At 35.0% G+C, this 25,949-nt stretch overlaps 1 protein-coding gene across 3 annotated transcripts in view; it reads right to left on the bottom strand.

Annotated features, from left to right (window-relative positions):
* Positions 1-300: 300 nt before the first annotated feature.
* LOC124545482 (chromodomain-helicase-DNA-binding protein 7-like) overlaps positions 301-25,949 on the bottom strand; it is a 139,206-nt gene continuing 113,557 nt past the window's right edge. Inside the window, exons 9-10 of one of the 3 annotated variants that reach the window (XM_047124414.1) lie at positions 25,719-25,949; positions 301-549 (exon numbers count right to left, since the gene is read on the bottom strand). In XM_047124414.1, the coding sequence (XP_046980370.1) occupies positions 478-549; positions 25,719-25,949 (303 nt within the window). In that variant the 3' untranslated portion in view covers positions 301-477. Of the gene's footprint in view, positions 550-7,776; positions 8,992-17,555; positions 18,964-25,718 lie in introns of those variants that run through there. The other 2 variants (XM_047124416.1, XM_047124415.1) reach the window with 2 other exon arrangements.

Here is a 25,949-nt window from a genome sequence, read left to right as displayed (position 1 = left end):
GCGCCCACACACACACACACACACACACACACACACACACACACACACACACACACACTCTAATACTGTAAAAGTACATCAGTTTTGCATTGACCCTTGAATGCAAAATCAACATACTTGTGTTCAAAAATTTCCTTTCATTGTGAATAGTATTGGTCTAAGCTTTACACAAAGTATGACAAACTTAGACTAATCTATAAACAAGATAAATTTCATACCAACAGACTTGATAGTGGAATAAAGTGAAAATAACTTAATTCTATCTGAGATTTTTCAGTGTGATTATTTCCATGTCAGTACAAAATATGCCACTCACTTTCAATTGCAAATCTGTATGAGCCATTGTATATTTTTCAACTGTTTGTCATCTTTAGTTGGCTTCAGAGTTCTGAAGCAATGCATAATCAGTACGTATTGCATTACTGTCTGTTAAAATAGTGCGTTACAGAAAGAGAATTTCGGTTACACACCAATAGTTTACAATTTAAATGTGGACGCATCAATATCTCCAATCTGAGAGTCGATCTGTTGCAACAGGCTTCCCGAGAGCTGAAATAGAAATGCATTCGAGGCGTATTTGCTATGGCACATGCAATTATAATAATCAGAATACAATCTTACTTTTTTCTATTGTCCCAACATGTGCATAATTTACAAATGTGACATGGACAGTAGGAAGCTCATGAATCATTCACTGTCATGTAATGAATTGCACAAAACAACACAGCTGGGCATATATAAGAACTAAGAATAGTTGTTATCTTTTTGTCTTAGGTTTAGGAAAGTATTGATATTATAAAATACATGATATTTTAAACACAAATTTACCACTGTATCATAAAGTGATTGCATATTTGCCCTGTACTATTCTCCTCCCCCCACAGAAACTCTCACAATTATCTTTTATTACTATTATGAGTTCACAAATCACTCAAAGGTTTATGAAGATAGCACTTCTTCAAGAAATATCTTGAGTTTTTCCTATCATATTTTCATGGAGTTTGCACACATTTGATGCATCCTAAACATATAGTGAGAATGTACAACATGAAATTTCATTCAGTCACTGCCCTCATTAACTTTGGTATTGCATTTTCAATACATATTACATTTCATAGTGGTGCTTAAACTGTATTGCTTGTTTTGGATGTAAACATGCTACCAACACAATATGCTGCATATATAATCTCTTAATTTGTAACTGGTATCAATTTCTGGCCACTGCGCTTTTTGCTAAAGTAAAGTTTTTGTTGAAATAAGTGTAACTCTGCCATTGGTGTCTTCACAAATGATACTATTCTTCAGCTGCTTATAGAGGATTAGTTGTAGAGTCTCTGCAACTCATTTGTACTGGATGCTTGTTGAGTAAAAAAACTCATGGTTATCAACACCATTGACCTTACTGCTGGATATCACATGTATGAGGCAAATTCCACGTTTTGGTTTGAATTGCTGGATGATTCGATCTGCACAGATTAGTACATATTATGTTTTCAGTTACTTGTGTCTAAAATTATAAAATAAACTATAAGCTATGTCCCTCTAACAAATTACATAACAGTTCCCATTTATGAATGAACTGACATTCAACTGACCTTGGATCACTAATTCATGATTAATATTTTAATTTCATCAACTCTTCAGTTTCCTTGAGTGAATTTACTCACAACAGCAACAGATTGTAACGTCAATTTCTGAGCATCATTTGTAATTTAAATGTGCTTGTTATTTCCCACGTATCACGCAAAATTGCTGCTCGCTATGCACTAGATATAATTTTCTTCTTACAAACATGTATAGTTTCAGTGATGTAACATTTAAAATCACACAGAAAATGAGACATTAAGAGAATCTTGCAGTGAAATTATGAGGAAGTTATCTTTCCACCTACAACTGCCACAAGTAAATATCAGTGAGCACTATTTTAGTTTGACATTTCAGTATGAAAAGTGCCTTATATATAGTATAAGTATAAATGTATGAAGCCATATCATTTGCCTTATAAACCTTACTATCTACATTAATACTGCAGATAGGACATCCAAGTAATGAAACTGTCGAAGTAAAACATTCAGTGGAAAAAGGTATTAAGTCGGTCATCTATAGTTTGCAGCACAGTAAGACACTTGCAAAGCAAAGCTCCTGCCTTGTGGGTCATTCAGAAGCTATCGACTGTCGTATCACTCTCAGCCAATGGTGTCGCTCGGAGGCAGTACAGAAGTGTGTGGGGACAGCAAATGGCACTTCCACATGCCGTCAGCTTCGGAGGCCTCAGAGCCACTACTTCTCATTCAAGTAGCTCTTCATTGGCCATCAAAAGACTGAGCGTGGACCTCTTTCCATTTTTCCACTGAGGAAAAATCCCTAGCAGTACTTGGAAGTGAACCTTGGACCTCTGTATGGCAGTCAGCTGTGCTGACCACTCAGCTACAGGATGAGACACACTAGTTTTAAATATGATGCAATTAAAAGATGACTCCTATAAGTCTTGCTAAAAAAAAAATCTACAAAAGAAGTTTAGAGACAGACAGATATTTCCAGTAAATGAGTAGCTGGTACAACTAAGGAGTAACTGTAAAAATAATTACTACTAAATATTAGATGTGAAAGGCAACAAAATTAAATATCTTTGCCATATTTATGGCATCCTCACAATCTCACATCCAACTACCTACGAAACTTCTACATTGGTCATCCCTTGGTGTATATGTTGCAATTTGGGTTGTCAAAGTAATTTTGTCTACCATTTGCTTGTCTGAGTTGTAATTCAAGTTAACATCCTCATAACCTCGCACAATTTAATATCACTGACAAGTTCCCATACTGTTCAAATACAAGCTCAGAAATTTGGGAACAAATGGTTGATTCTGAGCTGTACAACAATCTATAACCTGAAAGCAACAACATTTTCATCATCATCATCTGTTCTACTTGGTTATGAAAGTTGTATTTACTGTCAAAAAATTTGTTTGCCAATATTTTCCATCTTTTGTGCTAATTAGTTGCAGCCTTGACAGTTTAATAAACTAGCAAATTATACTGACAAAAGTACGTGTAGTCACTACTAAAATGTAGCACCTTACTTGAGAAATAAGTGCAATGTACCTGTTATAACAAAAAAATGTTTTTAGTTTACTATTTACTTCACTTCTTTTCACATCAAATATTAACAACATTTTCCTCATGCAACACATTGCTCATAGTTTGCTCCCGCACTGATTTTTGAGGTTATTCTGTAAGCTTAATCGTATCTCATGATGTATGCGTAAAATATTTATTCTATCACAAGCCAACTGGTCACAATGCACTGAACAAAATAATTTTCCTCAACATCTATAATAATTCTTGAAGTTTGACTGTTTTACTCATTACGTCTATCACAGGTTGCAATCGCAAGTAGTAAGTATTCTTATTTTTATGATTTTCTTCTTCTTTTTGTCAAAACTGTTTTACTCATTCGGCATCACATGTTGCTTGGTTCTTCTTGGCACGCCCTCTTACAACGTCTTCAAAATATTTCACATAAATCAGGGCTCTTCCAAATGTTTTCTGCTACACAGACAGACTTATTCACAAAACTGCTGGAGTTAAACAATTTATTTACAAACAAACATTTTTTTTTCTTTTCACAGATATGTCTTTCCTTCGAAACACTTTCATTCTGTTACACTTCTTTTACATCAATTTGTTCTCTAATAGTCTAGTAATTCAAATGAACACCAGTGAAAAATATTGGAACACTGAATGCTATCTATAATAAGCCCAATACCAAGCATTCAAAACTGTTGAAATCAGGTGCACAATGGCCTTTCTGGGTAAAAACACATAAACTACCTCTTCTTAACAATTATGATCATATTCCACAGCTTACTGAAATGAAATAGGTCTTCATCTGTTTGCTCAAACAGCTGTACTTAGCAAATCCTTCAAACCTGCAGCTCATTGGTACAAAATACAAGAGCCTTTTACGTTTCTCAGACTATATTGTCATTGTCACTTGAAATATGAATGGAGAACTAGGAGTAATGCTCCACTAACAGGATTAAGAGGAACAAAATGTTGTTTTCTACTATCCTTTAACTTACATTTTAATCATCTACATTAGGTTGCAACAATCAGGACACTATACTAGATAATACCACAGAACCGCAAGGAATTACATCACAAGTGTTTAAAGAATTAAAATATCTGAAGCTGATTAAAAAGCAGTCCATTTTATATTAGCAAACAGGAAAAGAACAACAAAATATAAAGAGACACTATGTGCCCATTTTAAAGGTTTGGAAAGGGCATCAATTTATTCAAAAGATACTTCACCGCAAGAAACATTTTAGCACGCATAATGTAGGAGCCAATGATGCAGATATATCTGCCATCCCTACCTCCTGCATTCCTAGCCAGCAAACAGGGTACATCCCTCCATGCTGCTAGCCACCCACCCCCAGTTCCTCTCCCTCTACCCACCCCACTGTACACTTCCCCCACCACAAGCAGACATTAGACACACAAAAAGGAAATGGCCAGCAGAAAGAAGAATAAAGAAAAATGGTATGAGACTCGTGGCATTCAACAGAAAGCATGATATGATCTGAAATTCAACATATTTGAAGAAAAGACTAAATAAGCTCAAAACTTGGAAACATTCAGGTTGAAAAAAAGAATGGCAACTGGGTCATGTCTGTATGGGCAAAAATTGCCAGAGGGAAACATACAATGTGAAAGTTCAGAGAGGGAGAGACACTGCATCACATCATTACATGAGAAAAACAGAACTAAAATCATCTCATTGTCAAATACAAAAATCCACCAAAAAAGAGAAACCATGAAGTTCATAAATTGATTAATAAGAAGGAATAGGAAGAACAAACAAGGAATATAAAAATTACAGAAGATCTAGAGAATATAGTTCCTCAATTGAAACAAATAGCTGAACAAGTAGCACTAATAAATCCATGAAAAAACCCAATGGTTGAATAATGCGTGTAGTGAAACAGTGGTTGATAGACACCAAGCCTGCTCAATATATCACAATCATAAATCAGAAGAATCACACTTGGAACTCACAAAACAAAGAAAGATAAAAACATAACGCAAAAAAAAAGAAGAAGATTTGAACACCAATACCAAAGAGATATAGATACTTCTAATGGCAGTAGCAAATAGCGAGAAAACAAATGCAAAAAATTACTACAAATTATTCAGCAAACAATTATGAAGACATGACTCTCCAACATTAATGTTAAATGATAAAAATAGCAAGGTGGCCCCTAGCAATAGAAAAAAAATATACACAAATTTCAGCAGACACATTTGACAAAATACAAAGACCCCAGAACTACTGCAAATAAACACAGGTACTTCTATTAAAACACCAGCAATCCATGAAGTCTACGAAACTTTAAAAGAGCTTTAAGACTATAAAACAAGTTGAGAAGATCAAACTTGTGCAGAACTTTGGAAATGTGCAGGAAAACCAATGAAGATGTCGTTGTACCAATGCAGAGCGAAAATCTGGAACAATGAAGAACTACCATAACATTGGACAACAGCTATAATCTATTCATTACACAAAAATAGAGGCAAATCAAATCCATACAACTACTGAGGAATTTCCCTATTGGATATCACATATTAAGTTATGTCAAGAATTCTATACAATCATTGTAAAGCACAACTTGAACTGGAACTATGAGAATATCATGGAGGATTTAGACACTTCAAAAGCTGTACAGAACAGATAACTACTTTGAAATTGGTAATGGATTACTACAAAACAAGACAAAAAAAGTCCTAACAGTTGTAACTTAAAAAAGTCTCATGATCCACAATCTTCAATGATGGAGGTACAGAAGTTCAGAAGAGAAATATCGAACATATTTACGATTAAAACAGGGCATTACTTTTCAACTGTGCTCTAGAGTTCATGGTGAGGAAATAGTACGTGGAAAATCCTAAAAACATAAGAACTGGAACCAAGAAAGATCTAATAAACCTAAATGGCTTGGGATTCACAAATGATTTAGTGTTACTTGTTAATTAGAAAGAAAGAAACCAGAAATCAAATAACAAGCCTACAAAATATAGCACAAAAAAATAGAACTGCAGATATCATTAGAAGAGACTGAGATAATGGCACAGATCCACTAGTAATCAACCACATAACAGTAAACAACAGGAAAGTCAAAGTAGTGAAACAATTTAAGTATCTAGGAGAAATTAAAACATATAACTCGAACAAGAAACCTGTATGGCAAGAAAGAACTAATAAAATGATAAAAAATTTACATGGTCTTCATATAATAAAAACTAAATTAAGACATTACAAGACAGTGGCTCATCCAGAGATAACACACAAAAGTGAAATTCTCTTCAAAGTCATTCAAAAAAAGAGAATCGATAGAATCCTAACAGTAGAGAGAACATGCATAAATAAGAAATATCAAAACAATGGATAATAGTGGTTAGTGCCAAATGAAGTAGTGTACAGCGAACTGGAACCCATTGCAAATACTATGTGGAAGAAAAGTATCTCTTTTTCTTTGTCACCAGAAAACAGATTACCAAGAAAAATTGTACAGAAATTTTGGAACATCAAGCAACAAGCAGGATGCATAAAGAATATTGGGGAGGATATTAATGAGCTAGAATTAACCCCGGGCAATTTGCAAAACAAAACAAAAAATTTAAAGCAACTGAAACTCACAAAAATAAGATTCAAACCAGAAATCACATGACAGACAATAAAAATGGTATTAACAAATCAGGGATGACTAAAAAGATTAGAATGAATGAAAAGGTACTGGGTGATTTGGAAAGAAGCTTATTGAAGAAGAGACCAGAAAATTACTAACTGAATTAGTCCAATGTGGCTGTAAAAGCAGAAGAAGAAGAAGAAATTAGGTAGCTCAGATCTCGATTAATTTTCCCATATAGCATTATCTATCAAAAGACAAACGTGTGTTAAGTTTCCCCTATTTCATATTCATTCCACATGAAGGCAAACCTGGTTAGTGTAAGTTTAGTTTGTAGTTGCATTAATGTTGCATCCCATGACATCTGACCCCGCAATGTATGTTTATTACATCAAAACTCACAATAATTACCAAATAGAATTTACCGTACTTTTTTGAGGATAGGATAATTGTTTAACAGGAGAATAAAATATTTAATAATAATTTGAGATAAGAGCACAAACAATGTGAAATCAGTAAAACAGGACAGCTGGAAATGACTAATTATTCATATCAAAAGAAAAATTCAATGGAGAAAACTAAAATTATGACACATATAAAAGCACATACACTGTCCTAGCTTTCAGAAATAACAGTTCCTTCATTGGGAGGAGAGAGGGATAGGTTGAGAAAGGCTAACAAGGAGCTGCAGGCCACTCGGACCCCAGCATGAAAGGGACTGACTATCCTTCCAGATGAAGAAACTATTAGATCGGAAAGCTAGGATAGCGTCTGAAGATAAGTGATGATCAGCAATTCTACCTCATAATGATACATAAATATTCAGAATTTTTTTAGTAAATGTTAATAGAAGTACTTACCATTCACTTCATTTACTAGTTAACTGAGAAACCCAGCACAGAGGGCTCTGAACAACGAAACTTCAAGATACCACGCTGTTTTAAGGTGGAATTGCTCAAAACAAACAAAACAGAATATCATAGGGGGTAAATCAGCAAACAGAACCATTGATTTATGCTAAAAATATGTTTTGTATTTACTTCTTTAACATATACCAAATCCTTTATATCTCACAAATCCACCCTTAAAAATCATCTTGCTTTCTTTTGACAAAAAAGTTTCATCACTGAATAACTTGATAAGCTACACCACATTTCTTTTCCTCTTATGTTATATACTCTTCCATGCATATTAATGCGATAACTTCCAGGTGATCACTTCACCATATTACTGTTTTCTCCTCTGTCGAACTGTTTGTGTCTATCTTTCCTTCCATTCCCTATTGCTTCTTTGTTGTAACGAAACAGTCAGTATGTTTCAGTAAAAAATTTGAAACCTATGAATAAATTAAATGTTTATACACTTAAAGATCTTCATTTACAATTATCTGACAACAACAATTTCTGGTAAACAATATGGAACAATGACGACAAAGGATGTCACATTAAATACATTTTGAACTCACCATATTTTTAAAGTATTTACTCTTTGTCCCAACATTAAGTTTGATATCTGTCAGTAGGGAGAGGCATGCCAGCACTCCAAAATTAAAGTACCATCAACATCATTCATTCATTTAATACTATAAATTTTCTAAAAATGAATTTATCTTTTCTATGTAAAGTATATATTGTCCTTCCAACATTATGAACTTTTAACAGATGGCAAATACTTGAAGAATCATCATTGCAATATAATTTTCTATCTACATTTTTATCATTTCTGTTTGGTATTCAGTGGTTTGTAGTCATACACAAAAAGAAAAATGTGAAATACAAGACCCTTCGACTATTACGTTCAGATGGTAGATGTCTCTATAGCAAGACGGAAGTATTTTCTCGGGAAGCAAGACATGTAAAAGCAAAACATTCTGCTTCTTTGTTATCAAGATGCAAGGCAGTAAAATTAAGGATCTTCATTGTAGTGAGAGTTTCGTGCGCACACGCACATGCACACACACACACACACACACACACACACACACACACACACACCAATGCAGTTCTTGTCACTTATGAAGAGCAGATAGCACCAACTTTAGCTTCCTGAGGCACTGTCTATACATGAAACACAAGCAACTATAATTCTGCACACATTGATGAAAAGACAGATGCATTCCATGTTTGTTGTTCACTGACCACTTTGCAAAAAAAAAAAAAAAAAGACTCACTTCTGTTCACTCATATTAAAGCTCCAAGTCACACCAATTTAAATGTGTATCAAGGTGGTTTGTTCTTACTCCGTTCCTCCCTCTTGTCTGTAGCCGAGTTGGTTATGCTCCAGAACTGGAATCTGAGTCCTTACAAAGAATAAGAAAAGTATCAGTATCAATTACTGCAAAATCAAATGGAATTTCTTAAAAAGGTGCTCTTCTGCCAGAAAGAAGTTGACATAAAACCTAATTTAGTCTCTGACCTGTGAGTGCTAATTTACCAGCAAACATTATGCATCCTGTAAAAAAACTGATTTCACTTCTGTCTTTTTTAAATATAGCCAAATAAGAACAACAAGATGGCCTCCAATTTCAAGTTGCACTACAATGGAACTGGCTTGGAATTTAAACAATGCAAATAAATTAATACTGATAACAGCTGAAGACTATTAAAACACAACACTGCATCACGGAAACCATCAGCTGTAATTAAGCTGCTCCTTTCTGTTGAAACACTCTGCAGCAGATGCTATCTAGAAAAGTACTTCAATCTATGCAATAAAAAAAAAATGCTATATGCGCACCTGCAACATCTGAATCAATTTTATTTGAAGAAACTATATTCAACATACACGTAAAATATTTTATGATAGTTTCTTTCCTTGCAATTTTTTCTTACCTATATGGTCACTTACACAACAGAGCAACATAGATGATGTTTCTGTCCTTCACCTGATGAGAAATGTCATATACAGTTCATTATTAACACACATGCTACCAATATGCTCTCTATCTCATTGTTCAGTTTAAATATTTCATTCCTTCTCATATAAAACATCCAAGTTGTTGGTTGTTTTTCAATGGTATGTGAATTTTAGTCTACCCTCAGCTTTTCTAGACCTTGCAGGTGTTAACTCTCCTTCTCCAATATCTGTAATTTGATTAAGATTGTGGTATTCACTCCGTGCGCTGCCTAAAATATCCCTAAAAACTTAAAAACTGTGAGTTGTCTATTTCCTCTCCCTTTTTCTTTTCTTCTTATACTTCCTCTTTCAGCTCTTTTCTCTAACCAGCCTATGAATTTTATTTATTGTTTGATTTCTTCTTGTTATACATCCGTGAATATTTATCTGATTCTTTGACTTTTAAACAAAAAATTTTGCCTACTGAAGGTACAAAGTGGCCAGTCACTCTATCTCATAACTGTATAGGCTGTCTTTGAGTAACTTTTCTGCTATATTGTCCTGTTTTCCCATACCCATCAGCCAAATTAAATTTCACTCTGTATAAATAATATAATGAAAACAGATTGCTACTCATCGTAAAGATGACATGTCAAGTTGCAGACAAGTACAACAATAACACACTTACACGTTAACTTTCAGCAAAGTCTTCATCAGAAAAGAAAACACACACACATACATTCATTGACATAAGCAAACATAACCCACAAACATGATCGCCATCTCTAGCAGATCGACCAGAAGTAACAGTGTGTTCAAGCTGCCAGAGATGACAGTCATGTGTGCATGAGATTTGCTTGTTTGTGTGAATGAATGCGCGTGTTTTTGCTTTTCTGACAAATGGTCAAACGCTAATGTGTAAGTGTCTTTTCGTTGTGCTTGTCTGCAATTCAATGTGTCATCTTTACAGTGAGTAGCAATCATCTTTTCCTTATATTGTTGATATTCAAACCTGGAGTTTCCATTGTTAAATTTTGTGTAAAGAACTTCAAAATTCAGAACTTGAACTATCTTTTTTTCTTTTCTTTCACATTCTACTGGTCATCAGCAATCCCACCATTACCAAACATCATCCACGCAAATTTTGTGACTACAAAGATTTTCTTACTTACTTACGTTGTGTTAGACATGACAAAAGACTAAAAACTTTTTGAAGCTAATGAAGAGTTTTCACAGCACAACGGATTTTACAATTATCTTTCTCTGGTGAAACAGCTATTTTCACTCTTTTTTACTTTCAGTTACTTGCAAATACTTTTCTACATTTGATAATCTTGACTGTCTTGCTGAGCTTCACCATTTATTTTAAAACCTTTCATATTTTCCATTCTTCAAATCAAAAGCAGACAAGTATTTTGCAAACAATTTTCTGCCTCACATTAACAACAAGTATTTCATATCATTTTTGATGTTCCAAAGGTTCAGTTTATAACCAACCAGAATGTTCTGACATCAACAGTTATTCCCTACACACACACACACACACACACACACACACACACACACACACACACACAACACTTGACTTGCAGTGACGCAATGATGCAACAAGAAGTAACAACTTCCTTCCTTTTCTTCGAAATATCTCTCTCTTTCTTATGAACAAGTGATTTATCTGTGCATCACTCCATCTAGCAAACATGCTAATACTGTGAATTGGTGCCCCATCTTTATTTTATACACAATAAAGTATATTCATATTTTGTCATTTAAGTCTCATGTAACTTATTTCAGGTTTTCTAATTTTGATTGTCCACAACATAGTAAGACATTAACTACAGAGTAAGACTGTCACTTTCATGTACAGGACAGTATAGAATCTCCGAGACTCAACCTTTCTTGCAGTAGCTCCAACTAACATGCCTCCTCATCACAAAAACACTCACTCACTCTCAACTGTTTGACACCCACAACTGAGCAGAGGCCTCATCCATACTTCTCCCTGCATTACAGTTCACAGCCGTATGCATCCAACTCGCTCCTGCTTGTTTTACAATGTCGTAAGGTCATCTTCCGTTTGGCTAAAGCCCCTATCCTTTCTTATTTCTTGAAATCTACGGAATGATTTTGTTAGTTCGTCTATCATCAATTTGCTTGACAAAATGTTCCACTCATGCCTGTTTGATTTTATTAGTGTTATAATTATGACTTCCACTCCAGTTTGTTCCCGAATCCAACGGCTTGTTTTCCTGCAATACTTCGCAATATGCATCTTTCAATTGCCCACTCCGCAACTCTTACTTTCTGAATGGTTTTAACATTAGAAGTCCCTATCTGATCGTCAGCAGCAACACTGATTGCAAACTTTCCATTTCAGACACACAGGAAACATGAAAGTGTTCATGGCAACTTTTACTCTTCTGTTTATTTCTTTTTTTGCTCATCCAGTTACTTCCTTCAGTGTCCTACGTAGAGAAACTCATCACTAGTTCTATGACGTTACTTTTAATTTACAATATTTTCTTTTCAGTTATTTACTTCATTGCCCTAAATACAGAAACCCATCACTGGTTGTAAGATATAATTGCTAATTTTCACTACTTTCTTTTCAAATCAACAGTCACCACTCTGTATTATTTAGAATAATACTTCCAATATTTTTGTTTTATGAACACATACATCTCTTTCTTCACTTGGACGAATACCTTAACAAGAATAAATAGTTTATGCTTAAACTGAACACAAGATTCGAGCTTTTCAGATGGTAGTGAGGCCTGTTAATCACTTTCAGAATGCAGAGTCAGGGTTTGATGTAAAGACAGATTTGTTCCAATTTCATCTTGAATTTCAACGTTTATATAGTAAGTGTATTCTACTTATAATAACATTTGAATCACTTATGTTACACTTTGATTTCCGACGTAAGTTTCACATTAACTCTCAGCATTAAAAATTGAAAAATTCTGAATAGAGCGAAGTGTATTTGGCACCTTTTCTTCTAGTAGACACTTCAGGAATGCTATTCTTACTCACTGCATGACAGCCCTCTTGTTTTTCACATCTTTTTATGGCAACAGACTTCACTAGTTTCTTCAATAAAATCTTGTCAGACTTGCAGTAGCATTAAGCAATTCAAGCTCCAGTACCTTCCAGATTATACTATACTCCTGAGACACTGTCCAGCGGAAGTTATTGACTGGTGTGCGGTGACTCCACTATCCTTTTCTGGTTCACAATTAGTCATGATGTCTCTCGTAACTAGTCCACTGTTGAATAAAGCAATATTTTCTTGTTCATTCTTCAATGTTCTTGTCAGAGTCTTCTGTTATCCTCATTCACTTCTGCATACGTTCATTATGCTTGCACATTCATTGAAGTTTAAAAGTTTTTAATTTGTCCTGTTATGAGATATACCTGAAACCTCTAAGTCATTTTCAGTGTATACAGACAAAAAATACTCTGATCTAATCTCTACACTGAGAATGGCATACAAGTGTACATATTTTTCAAGAAACAACACACTTTTACTCTGTCACTTTTGTTGAAAATACTGAGCTCTCCAGAGCCCGTTTAACAACAATAATTATCGTGAAACTAATTTTTATCCTCATCACTTGAAACTGTCATACACAATATGAATACTCGTACTCTGACTATAAATGTTCCTTAATCTGAAATGAAAACAGATACATGTTTGTTCATCTTGGCCCTGTGCTATCTTGATGCAAGTAACTTCATTTGATGTTATATCTGTTCTCCAGAAGAAACAAAAGTGTTCCATACAGAGTATAAAATTATGCACATTTTATCTTGGATAACATATTAACACTTACAATTTTTCAGAATCCATTGTATACACACCTCTCCCACTGATATTACAATCAGTTCCTTGGGTACAATGCAGCTGGCATCTACAATGAGATTTGCAATCTTCTATTCCCTGACACCTTTTAACACACTTGCCACTGGATTTAAACACTAATTGTAACTATTTCCATATATAGTTTTCTCAATGTTCTGTTATAATGTAAGTCATACTATCCCACTTGCTTTTTACCTTCTTAATTCCAATTCACTCAGCATCTTTTCTTCATGCAAATGGCAATACGATGCATTTACACTTACATGTCATAAATTTATTGATCACCAGGTCCAGGAAGTCACTCTTCTGTTTAACACCGTCATGGATAAATCCTGATGTATCAGAATGCCATTGATCCTTTACCAGACTGTATTTTAATACCACACTATCATTTTTCACAACAAACTTGATTATTTTTGATAATATAAATATACCATATACTTCACAAAATGCACTGTTATTCAAAGAAAGACAAAAAAGGGTAGAAAATGCAGCACTGGTGTCTTCTTGCAACATGATGAATGAAAATGATTAAAAAAGTTTTCTGTAGCATTCTTTCAATGTGACTGTTCTCTTAGTGAACCACTTATTTTCTCTTTCAGATGATAGAGTTAGATGGATTATTGGTGACTATAAAACTGCACTTTTCTCCCCTGAATATGTACATTTTACATTTTGTTGACAAAAATAAGTTCTTAATTTGTATGCCTGTCTCCTTGTCTCCATAAAGTTTTCAAACACAATATTTCTTTCTTCTATACTTGGCAGTTGCCTGTGCAAGAAAACTCATCCAAGATGACAACATTAGGTATGTCTCCGACAAATATTCTGTGATAGAGCAGTGACATCTTAAAAGTATGATACGTTTGTTTTGTCAGGTTCATCACGATTTATTTAAGTGGAACTAAGCCAGCAATTACACAATTTATATTATTTTCTGGAAATCTGCATACATCTTCTCTGTGGTTCATAAATGAGACGACGAAAATATGAAATTTACAACTACTTCACTTATATGCCATTATCTTGATGTTATTTTGCACCACTTTTCAACATGTTTCTTTCTTCTATACTTGGCAGTTGCTTGTGCAAGAAAACTCATCCAAGATGACAACATTAGGTATGTCTCCGACAAATATTCTGTGTTAGAGCAGTGACATCTTAAAAGTATGATACGTTTGTTTTGTCAGGTTCATCATGATTTATTTAAGTGGAACTAAGCCAGCAATTACACAATTTATATTATTTTCTGGAAGTCTGCATACATCTTCTCTGTGGTTCATAAATGAGACGACGAAAATATGAAATTTACAACTACTTCACTTATATACCATTATCTTGAAGTTATTTTGCACCACTTTTCAATATGTTTTAAAATTCTATATCTGAAAATAACGTTTTATAGAAATTTCCATAGTACTGGAAGAATATGATGTTACTTTTAATAAGTACACTGACATGTGTTCTTTCCACACAAACTGAAATTTTTTTCAAAATCTCCCACATTTCTAACCCTAATCCAAATGGGTGCATGTTATGTGATTTTGTACATCCATTGATAATGTTCAATAACAGTTTCTTTAAGGGTGCCTTAAAAGTGTCGGATGCTATTTTTAATTTCCCGCAAGATTTCCTCCGATGTCTTCTCCAACACCCACGTATATTTTATCCAGAACTTTAGGCAAAAAATATAAATATAAACTCCACATAAGTAAAAATGTGCAGCTCTACATCTTAGGCAATACCTTGCCAGCTGAAACACAAAATGGAAGTTTAAACAATTAATAATTAGGTGATCAATATAATAACTTTGATTCCATAATGTAATTTTCTGTTCACTGTCATCTCTGCAAGCTAGCATTGATGCATACTGAAAAGAAACCACAGAAATTTTCAGAAATTATGCTTCAACTCAATTAATTTTATTCTTTAGAAATTTGTAAATCTAACACATTAAATACATCTATTACAAGTACTTCTGCTGTTACTTGATTACTTGAACTATTTGGATATTTTATGCTGTGTGTTAAATGGCCAAAAATACCATTTGATCTAAATGTTGAGAAAAACTGGAAAAAATTCCAAGTCATAACAAAAACTGAATAACGTTATTTATATTTTCACCAATTTCAGTTAGCAGGCAAATCTAGGAAATCAGAGAATATCTATTAAAAGAAACTTATCACTATATTTACTTCCATTTGTTATCAGCTGTCTGTGTTTACTGATATTTAATTTCCTAAGCTAATTCAATCAAACATTACATAATAAAAGTAATTTTCCTAAAATAACATAAATATATTCTAAATCAGATTTTGCATATATTCTATCTGATTTGTAGTATACGAAGAAAACAACTGTAGTAAAATAAATATGGTCAGCTGAACAGGAAATTTGGAACCACCAACATGAGCACTGGACGAAAATAAGATGAACAACCATTGTGCAAAAGTAGAGCTCAATAGGAGAAATCAAACAATTATTTTATGATGAAATTCACACTATGAATATAATAAAATGTGTATCAGTGCCAAATAAGGGATGAAGGATGGTGATGATGATGATGATAAGGAAAAAGAATGGAGGGAGAAAAAAAGAATGAAGCTAGTCACTTTTATGAGAGCGAGTGTGCTAACTGGCACGGAAACTCACGAGCAAAATAATTTAATCACAAACATAGAATAAATCTACCAAAGTCAACAGTGGTCATGACCAGAACAGTGTCAGTGTCTTGTTTATGTCCCTAAAAGGGGATGAAGTTATCAACAGCACGTGCCCCTCTATTATTACAGTAGTGTGCAGCAGAACCTTAAAAAGTCTAGCAGCAATAAACACTGCTTGGAACTTTTGTTTACCAGTATGTCTCACATGGTGTCACTTTGCCAGCATTTATTCACTGCACATAATTTGAGAATACACATATTATCTGAATAAACCAATCCTCCTTAATTACGCTTCTTTTTTCCCCCAATACTTTGATCCAGCATACCCATTCACAATATATCTTGTCCTTTAGACACAAACGCTTCACTTGTTAATGTTGGCAGCCATAAAAACCAAATCCTATAGAAAGGATATTTCTTGTCAGTTGTTCTGACACAACTGAGTTTCACTGCTATCTAACAAAAGTTATGATCTTAAAGAAAATTTAGCATTTGATAATGTTGTTCACAATATCACAGAAACTGCTGCCTGCAAGCACACCATTGCCAATGGAATACTTACTGTAAGCATTTTGCTTGTTTTTCTTTGGGGTATATAAACAATATCCCTCCTATTTACATGTCTCTCTCACTACTATCTAGCGAAATTTTAAAACCTTGAAAGGGCATTGCCTCATTCCTTTCTACTTCTTATTATCAACAAACTTAACGATGTTCACTGTAATTTGTCATGTCTGTCTGCAAAGACATTTCCTGCTACCACTTTCCAGGTGACAATATGCTTTAATTTCAACTTGGACAAGTCAGAGCCTTTTATGCTGGAATCAGAGTTAATTTTGCTGGGTAATATATCTGTGGTCACAGTTCTTATACAGGTGAAACACAGGGACAGAAAACATACTGGGAATGTGGAGTACAGCCTCACTTAAATGAGGTCACTGAGGCATTGCATCAATGAAAATTCATTTTTTCCCCCAATAACATAGACATTTTTACCTAATACTTGGTAAGTTTGGCAGCAAGATGCTATAAACAATGTCACAGTATTTTGAAAAGTATGTAATTATTAAATAATAATTTTGTCCTTTTTCTCTCTAAAATGTTCATGGCAGTAAACCAATCAGCTCATTTCACTTTTTTGTCAAGTTCATGTGATTGTAAAAACTGACATGGCATTCAAGTATTGTTCTTTTATCCTAAAAAAATCTTTCTAATTTCCGGATAAGCCAAAAGAAATGCATGTTGATAGCTAAGAAATTGGTAACTTCGTGAAGATTCCCACAAATCAGATTACTTTTGTGTCATTTGGGAATATGTCTTCAGCGTGATATTAATTTTGGTCCAATGTTGCATAATACAGAACATTTTACACATAGAACTGGAAGAATCCAGTGTGCATGAAAAAAAAAAAAAATAAAAATAAATAAAATGTATATTTATTTTTACACAAAGCACTTTCTGTTAACTATTTTTATTCTTTAAAATTATCTACAACTGTGTAAACAGTTTATTGTCTTGTATTTAAGCACTATCTTTTGCAGTTCTATCCTAACTCCTTCTGATGCTAGCTGCCTTGAAAATTCACCATGGCGTCCACCTGGTGGTGTTCTTAAAATTATGCATCATCCTGATGAACTAAGATTATATGCCATGAATGATCTCTCACATCTGGCAGATCCACTTGAATGGGAAGTTTTAGAAAAATAACATGCCCTTGCGCAGCTTGCTGTTAACTTGAATTGCAATGTGAGTCCAAAAAGTTTGGTGAATGGTATTACAAAATCATAAACTATAAGGTATAAGCAAAATATCTTTACTCATTCTCAAAGTAATCTTTACTGGCCACAACATAGTTTTGGCTGGAAATTGCCAGTACTTATCTCACACACCTTTTCATGTTTTGTCAACCTGTAATGCAGTAACAGGCACAATGTGACCACGGTGGATGCCTTTGCTACACCATCACAAATGTTGTTTGCAGAAAAGATGGATGTTGGTCAAATGTGTCAATGAAATACCTAGCAGTTTCCTTCTGTAATCAAACAACTTGCACTCCACCAAACATGAACAGACATTCCGCTTTCCTAAATCTTGTTGAATTATAGTTTTAAAAATTTCCTCGAACAAAGGTGACTATCGAATTCGCTCAATGTCGTGTGTCAGGCCTATTGGCAGCCAATCTCAACATGGTGCCCTAAATGCGTGTCAATCAATTGTAGAAACATTTCCTTTTTATGGTTCCTGTTCTGTACACTTGCCTCTAAATCTGACAGCTCAGTTGCTATTTTTCACAATTTGTGACAAAACTTTGCATTTATGGGACGTTCCATCACAATATGATCTGAATTTTCAGTCACCAGATCAGTCTGGTTCAACTTAGTGTGTTGACATTCGGTAACACTTCTAGTCATGTCTATCCATCTTTGGCACACTTTCACGTTCATACAGCTGTCCATTCACTGAATATTTTAGACACATCTTGCAGTTCCTGCATCACATGGTATGGTGGCCCTGTTCATTACGCAGCCTTCAACATAGGCTCTCAATAGTCAATTATTCACAATTTCTGCATTTATCAGCAAAATATTTGAAAATATGTTGCAGAAGTTTTATTCTTAATGTTAGAATTGATCACAGTTTTCAGATTCCTTCTCTGAAAAGAGTAGTTAAACATAGAAAAATATTTCTTCTTTGGCGATGTAGATGGCTCCGCATCAGCAATGGATGCAGAAAATTTTGTTCATTACATTTTTGACACCATCTTGAACATTATCAAGATTCAATTTATAAGGCAAGTTTTCATTTTAGTTTCAAAAAAACATAACATCATATGTGTTATCTTTTTTATGTACTTGGCAACCCTCCATTTTCAGGGGAAATTGTTGAATATTCTGTTCAGTATTCTCCTTTCCTGTAAAATAATATAACCACAAGTCAACATTGACATGTTTTGCTGACATACAATATGTGCCCAGAAGTCTCTAGAAACCCCACTGAACACGTTATGTATGACATCATGTTATCTATCTAAGGGCATACAAATATAATAGAGGGAAACATTCCACGCGGGAAAAATATATTTAAAAACAAAGATGATGTGACTTACCATACGAAAGCACTGGCAGGTCGATAGATACACAAACAAACACATACATACACACAAAATTCAAGCTTTCGCAACCAACAGTTGCTTCGTCAGGAAAGAGGGAAGGAGAGGGAAAGACGAAAGGATGTGGGTTTTAAGGGAGAGGGTAAGGAGTCATTCCAATCCCGGGAGCGGAAAGACTTACTTTAGGGGGAAAAAAGGACATATATACACTTGCACACACACACACACACACACACACACACACATATCCATCCGCCAGATGGATATGTGTGTGTGTGCAAGTGTATACCTGTCCTTTTTTCCCCCTAAGGTAAGTCTTTCCGCTCCCAGGATTGGAATGACTCCTTACCCTCTCCCTTAAAACCCACATCCTTTCGTCTTTCCCTCTCCTTCCCTCTTTCCTGACGAAGCAACCGTTGGTTGCGAAAGCTTGAATTTTGTGTGTATGTATGTGTTTGTTTGTGTATCTATCGACCTGCCAGAGCTTTCGTATGGTAAGTCACATCATCTTTGTTTTTAAGGGCATACAAAGGTAAACATGATATAACAGCATCACAGATTAGAAAAGGTCAATGGATATAACTGAGTTACTTTGAGTTGGGTCTGATTTTAGTGGCTCAAGATCAAGTACTACATCAGAGTGATGTCACAGTACTTACATGATCCCAATTGTGCTGTTATTACGGAAAGATCAGGGAGGCAGTAAATCCAGTCACCACAATGGAAGAGATTGCAAATTTACTGATATGTAAACTCTAAAGAATATAGTATGAACCGAACAACGATCATCGAACATTCCTGCCTGCTATTATAAAGGACTTCTGCTGCAGCTTAGGTACAGAAGTTATCGATAAAATGAACTATTAAGTAGAAAAATATTGCACTGCTGCTGCTGTTCCTCTCAATAATAAATAACCGATGTCTGTCGGATAGGGCAAACAATGAAATCACTGTCTGAGGTGCAATGGAAGAATGTTTTTAAGAGTGATGAGTCACAAGACAGTCAAGAGTGAACCTTGTGGATTCCCAGCAAATGGTATTTACCATGAAATAAGTGTTTCTCTTATATTGTTATTGACATTTTATGCCAAGCACTGACAGGTAATTCAGTTAATGGTATTTATCTCAAATTGTTGCAGCAATAAAGAAATTCAGTAGAGTTTGTGTAATGGTCTGGTGCTGATTAGCATGGTTGTCTCATGCAATGCATTTTGATCAATAGCAAAATTAATACAGGTGCATATAAAACATTTTGGACAATGCCATTCTACCATCATGTAGAAACACTTTCAATCTGAACTTCCTGTATTGGCACGATAATACTTCCACACATCCAAGACCGACGTATCATACATCAAAGAAGATAATGTGGGTTTACTAGACTAGTCAACACAAATTGCTGACATGAACCCTATCAAATATCAATGATAAAAAACAATTGTTTCATGCCAAATCAATTCACCCAAAAATTTGGCACTACGCTTTCAGAAAGGTGGAAACAAATTAAGTATTTAGCAGAAATTTTTCCGTAAAAAGTATACACTACAATAGTAGCAAAATTAAGCTGTGAGGATGGCACCTTCAGAATGAGCATTAGTGGGTGTCTGGAGACTTATGGTCACACAGTGTAACCTAAACATCATAAAAACACCATGCAAATACCTCACTATTTGGTTCACATTTTTTTGTATTTACAGCAGATGTCTGAACATGAACAAAATATCATCATAAACAAACATAAGTTGCTCACCTGAAGCTGCTGAATTATCCATGTGCAACCAAAAAGGTACAGAATGAGGTCAAGTCAAACAAAGAGCTGAGCAATGAAAATTCACACAAAACTTTGTAAGATTATCTAAATTTTACTTTTAGGAAGCAAGATTCAGAAAAAATAATATACTGAAAATGCAAATAGACAAAATCATGCCACTACCTCTCGGAGAAAGGTGGAGGCGTATAAATGGTTGAATACACTGACCTTTCAATGTACATTCTGTGCACCATAATAAAGAAAAGTCATTTCTGAAGGTATCTGTATTGAGTGTGGCTTTGTACGGAGTGAAATGTGGATGATAAACAGTTCAGTCAATGTAGAAATCAAAAACATCTGATGTGTTGATACAAAAGAATGGTGAAGATTAGATGGGTAGATCGAACAACTAATGAGGAAATTGTGATTAATAGAATGACATACACCTCAGTTGTAATAATGACTTATTAATCCATGACTGATTTCTGGATGTTAAAGACACATCTACAGCTGCATAAAAAACTATAAAACACAGTGGGAGATGAGGGAGGCAATATAACATAACACATCTGTAAAAACCAGAATGGGCTAATGAAACAAAGTGACTCACTTTTTTTATTTGGTCACACATGACATTTGGTTAGGCCAGTCAGTACAAAGACACCAAATCCTTACATCTCAGATGGATCTAGATGAAAGAGGAGAGGGCCTAATAATCAAATGGACCTAAAAATGTAATATCTGGATGGGTACGACAAAGGAAAAAGAAATCAAAACCAAACAGTGTTCTCACACTGTCCACCATTAAGCACTTGCATGCTATGAATGCCAACAAGGACAGCATGAAGCATCACATCAGAGGTCTGGAGGTAGCTGCAGCTGCAAACAGTATGCAAGGAAATACACTGAAGTCCTTATCAACGAAGATACGGAAAATTGGGACTGACTGGTCCGAGTGCTTACAATACTTAATTTAAATGAATAATAAAACATACACAATCTGCGGTACGCTGCCAAGCTAGGTAATTCTCAGATATGTAAAAAAAAATTGACATTTATTTTTTGGCAACAACGAAATGGTACATAGGCCAAACAGGACACAATGAGCTAAAAGTGATACAGTAACAGTGCTAAAAAGTAATTTTAAAAAAATAAACATACTGAGTAAAACGTCATAATTGGTGCATTCATCATTCGGTTCAAAGAACACCTGGATGTAAGTAATTCACTATCTGTGTTAACTATTCACCTAAAACCATACAAGCATTCTACCCATAATACAAAAAAACAGGCTGCAGTACATACTGGGAGATGAAGAAGCTTGCACAGGATAGATTAGCATGGAGAGCTGCACCAAACCAGTCTCAGGACTAAAGACAACAACAACAACAACAACAACTTAAGTATACTCCACCTATAGCCAACAGATCAATCCTTAATTTATTTGAAGAAATTGAAATTTCGTGCAACTTGAACCAAAATCCACTATGCACACTAAATCAGCAAACCACTACATATGGTACTGTTAAATAACTATAAGTTTCTTAAATAATATGTCACATGTTCAAGTCTATTTTTCTGAACTTCCATTTATTTATTTCACCCCTTAATCATCTTTCCATATCAGTAACGTTTTGTATAATGTAGGGTATTCAGCCAAACCATGTTATTTTATTATTTCACTGCTTTCATAGTTCCACTAACATTTCAGAGTTTTATGACAGTTTTTTATATATTTCATTTGACGTAACTTGATCCCGTAATGTAGCCTACAAATATGATGATGGTTTAATTGGCATAGTTTATTTTACCATTCTTTTTTATATCACTGTTTTTTACTGTTTCTTATCCTCTGTTCACTCATTTTGCCCACATACCATTACCTTGTTGCCTAAAACATCACTTTGTTTACATGCCTGAGAGTTATCTAGCTTGGCACCCACTCTTGGCTTGTTTATATTTTATTATTCACTTAAATAAAGTATTGTAAGCGTTTGGACCAGTCAGTCCTGATTTACCATACCTTCATTAATAAAGTCTTCAGATTTCCTCCTTGCACACTGTTCGTGTCTGCGACATTCGGCGCCCCCTGACCTCTTGCTTCATTAGTCTGCTCCCCTGGTTGGCACAGACATGTTATGTTATATTTCCTCCCTCCTCTCCAACTGTGTGTTACAGTTTTTATACACTTCAAGACAACCGAGCGAGGTGGCGCAGTGGTTAACACTACAGACTCGCATTCGGGAGGACGACGGTTCAAACTCACATCAGGCCATCCTGATTTAGGTTCTCTGTGATTTCCTTATTTTTGCTTCACACAAATGCCAGGATGATTCCCTTGAAAGGACATGGCTGACTTCTTTCCCATCCTTCCCTAATCCAATGGGACTGATGACCTCGGTGTTTGGTCCTCTCTCACAAATACACCAATCACTTGAAGATGGGATTTTCACATCCTGAAACTGGTCGCAGATTGAATAAATCATTATTACAACTGAAGTGGATGTCATTCTATTAATCACGTCTCTCAGTTGCAGATGTCCTACAAAAGGCAAAGCCTGGCTAAAAGAAGGGATCTGTCACTTGCAAATAACCTGAGGCATCAAGGAATTGTCAATTTGGAAAAGGAGAGGGGAGAGAGAGAGAGAGAGAGAGAGAGAGAGAGAGAGAGAGTGTGTGTGTGTGTGTGTGTGTGTGTGTGTGTTGGGAGAGAGGGGGGGGGGGGGGGGGAGAGAGATCAAGGCTCGAATATTAAACCTAGGTTCAAATGGATGTAGGCTATGGTAGTTATGTAGATGTGAAGATATTTGATCAGGACAGGCTAGTAAGAACAATTGTATCACATCAGTCTTTGGACTGATGGGCACAACAGTATCAAAGAAAAAATAAATGAAGGGCATGACTAAAGAAAGGATTTTTTTTCCTTTATGACTGCAAAGTTCCATTCTTCTGAAGAAATGATCTGAATATCAAAGTGACTTTGGGCATATCCCAGTGAAGTGCTGTTGTATAACCCTTACTGTTCATGATGTATATAAATAACATAGCGGATAACATTTGAAATACCATAAAGCTCTTTTCAGCTGGTGTTGTATATAATGAAGTCTTAATGCTGGAAAATTGTAAGAAAATGTAGGAAGAAGAGCAAGGTGTCACCACTTGGTGCAGCAGCTGGTAGTTGACCCAAAAACTAAAAAAAGTAATGCACTGTGCATAAACGTGTGTAAAGACCCACTGTTCAATTATGCAATTGGTGATTAATCACTGTAAAGTTTAACTCTCATATAATACCTAGTGTTATGTGCTTGAAACAAACTTAAGTGCAGCATTCACATAAAACTAGTTATATGACAAGGCAGTTTATCTAATACTGGCATCTGCGCGAATTTTAATGTGACAAATTAACAAAATCTTCAACTGATTGATTCCTGAATACTACTTATCAGTTTGGAACCCTCACAAAACACTATTAATACAGGAGACAGAGACAGAGACAATTGAAAGAGCAGCGGCAAACTTTGTCACAAGTTCTTTTAGTGAGCGTTTGAGTGTTGTGTAAATGCTTAATAAATTCCATTCGAGGACACTACAAAGAAGCACAGTGAATCATGGAGAGGTTTAATGCTATATTCTGAGAATGTACATTCTGAGAAGAGTGGATAAAGTAACATATTACTGCTTTGAACACATATCTCAAACACCTTGGTAACTCGCTGACTGTTTATGTAGATCGAAAAAGTGATTTTTGCTCATATTTTATAGAAATTTCAACAATGCATTGCTTTGAAGACAATAATGCCTTTCTGACTAAACACAATTTGTGAAACATGTTATAAATGCAACAACACATCTCCTTGTGATATTCAAGATATACTGAAGAACATACATAGTTGGGAAAATTAGGTGAACTGGCAATTTGTGCTCACAGTGAAGAATGTCTGGTTCAGAATTTGATGTTTCAAACAAAAAGAACATCAACTGCTCTACAGCTCTGAAAATTGACCAGTGGTTGAGATAAGCAATTAAAGAAAAAAATAGCATAATATAATATTTACTGTGCTGAGGGGAAGACTATGATGAAAAAAATTAAACACAGTTAATGGTGGGAAAAAAAAAAGACATCAAAAATCAAACACTACTGACAGCATGTGACATAATGAAATACAAACCACAGGACTTAATATTACTCATCGTGATCTTCAGAACGGCTGAAAGTAAATGCAACTGGATAAAACAACATACACATGAAATTGACACAAAATGTGAATTAAATAGAACAAAATTGAATATCAGAAGGGCAATATCATAAGAAGTTCAATAAACTCCATTTAGTATTTGTTTACGGAGTTTTACAAATGACACAAGGGGATAGAGCCCAATGCTCGGTCAGTCAGTCAGTCAGTCAGTCAGTCAGTCACAGTCACTTTCTTCCATTGTCAAAACAAGATCCCTCATTATGGAGAAGCGATTATAAATGGAACCTTCCCCCCACATCATCTGAAAGTTAAAGTGGAATAAAAGCCCCAGTGAACACCAAACTGACTGTGATCTTAGAACTGAGTCTGTGCCGGTTTATGTGAATGTTAATATTTCCATACATACTAAATAATATTATAAATTTTGTAAGAATACTAGATTAAAAAGGCTGTCTCAGAATAGTCAACCTCTAGAATAAAACTGATAAGGCACAGAAAGCAATAATGCTGACAACATATCCTAGCTGTAGACAGTGCCACTCTGGCAAAGAAGAATACTTTATTAGTCTAGTGAGTGTACAATTGATATTTTCTCATCTCTTCACACTTACATCCTCGTCGTCCTCCTCCTCCTCCTCATCGTCTTCTTCATCTTCCTCATCAGGATCGTCGTCAGCTGCATCCTGATCATCTGGTTCCTCATCTTCATCATCGTCGTCATCATCTTCTTCCTCATCATCCTCATCTTCATCATCATCATCGTCATCATCATCTTCATCCTCATCATCGTCATCGTCGTCCTCATCATCGTCTTCTTCTTCCTCCTCGACTTCCTCCTCCTC

This window comes from Schistocerca americana, chromosome 8 (assembly GCF_021461395.2).
Source record: "Schistocerca americana isolate TAMUIC-IGC-003095 chromosome 8, iqSchAmer2.1, whole genome shotgun sequence".
Classification (NCBI taxonomy): Eukaryota; Metazoa; Arthropoda; class Insecta; order Orthoptera; family Acrididae; genus Schistocerca; species Schistocerca americana.
The sequence above is the reverse complement of the archived record's forward strand: the minus strand, read 5'-3'. Positions and strand labels throughout refer to the sequence as shown.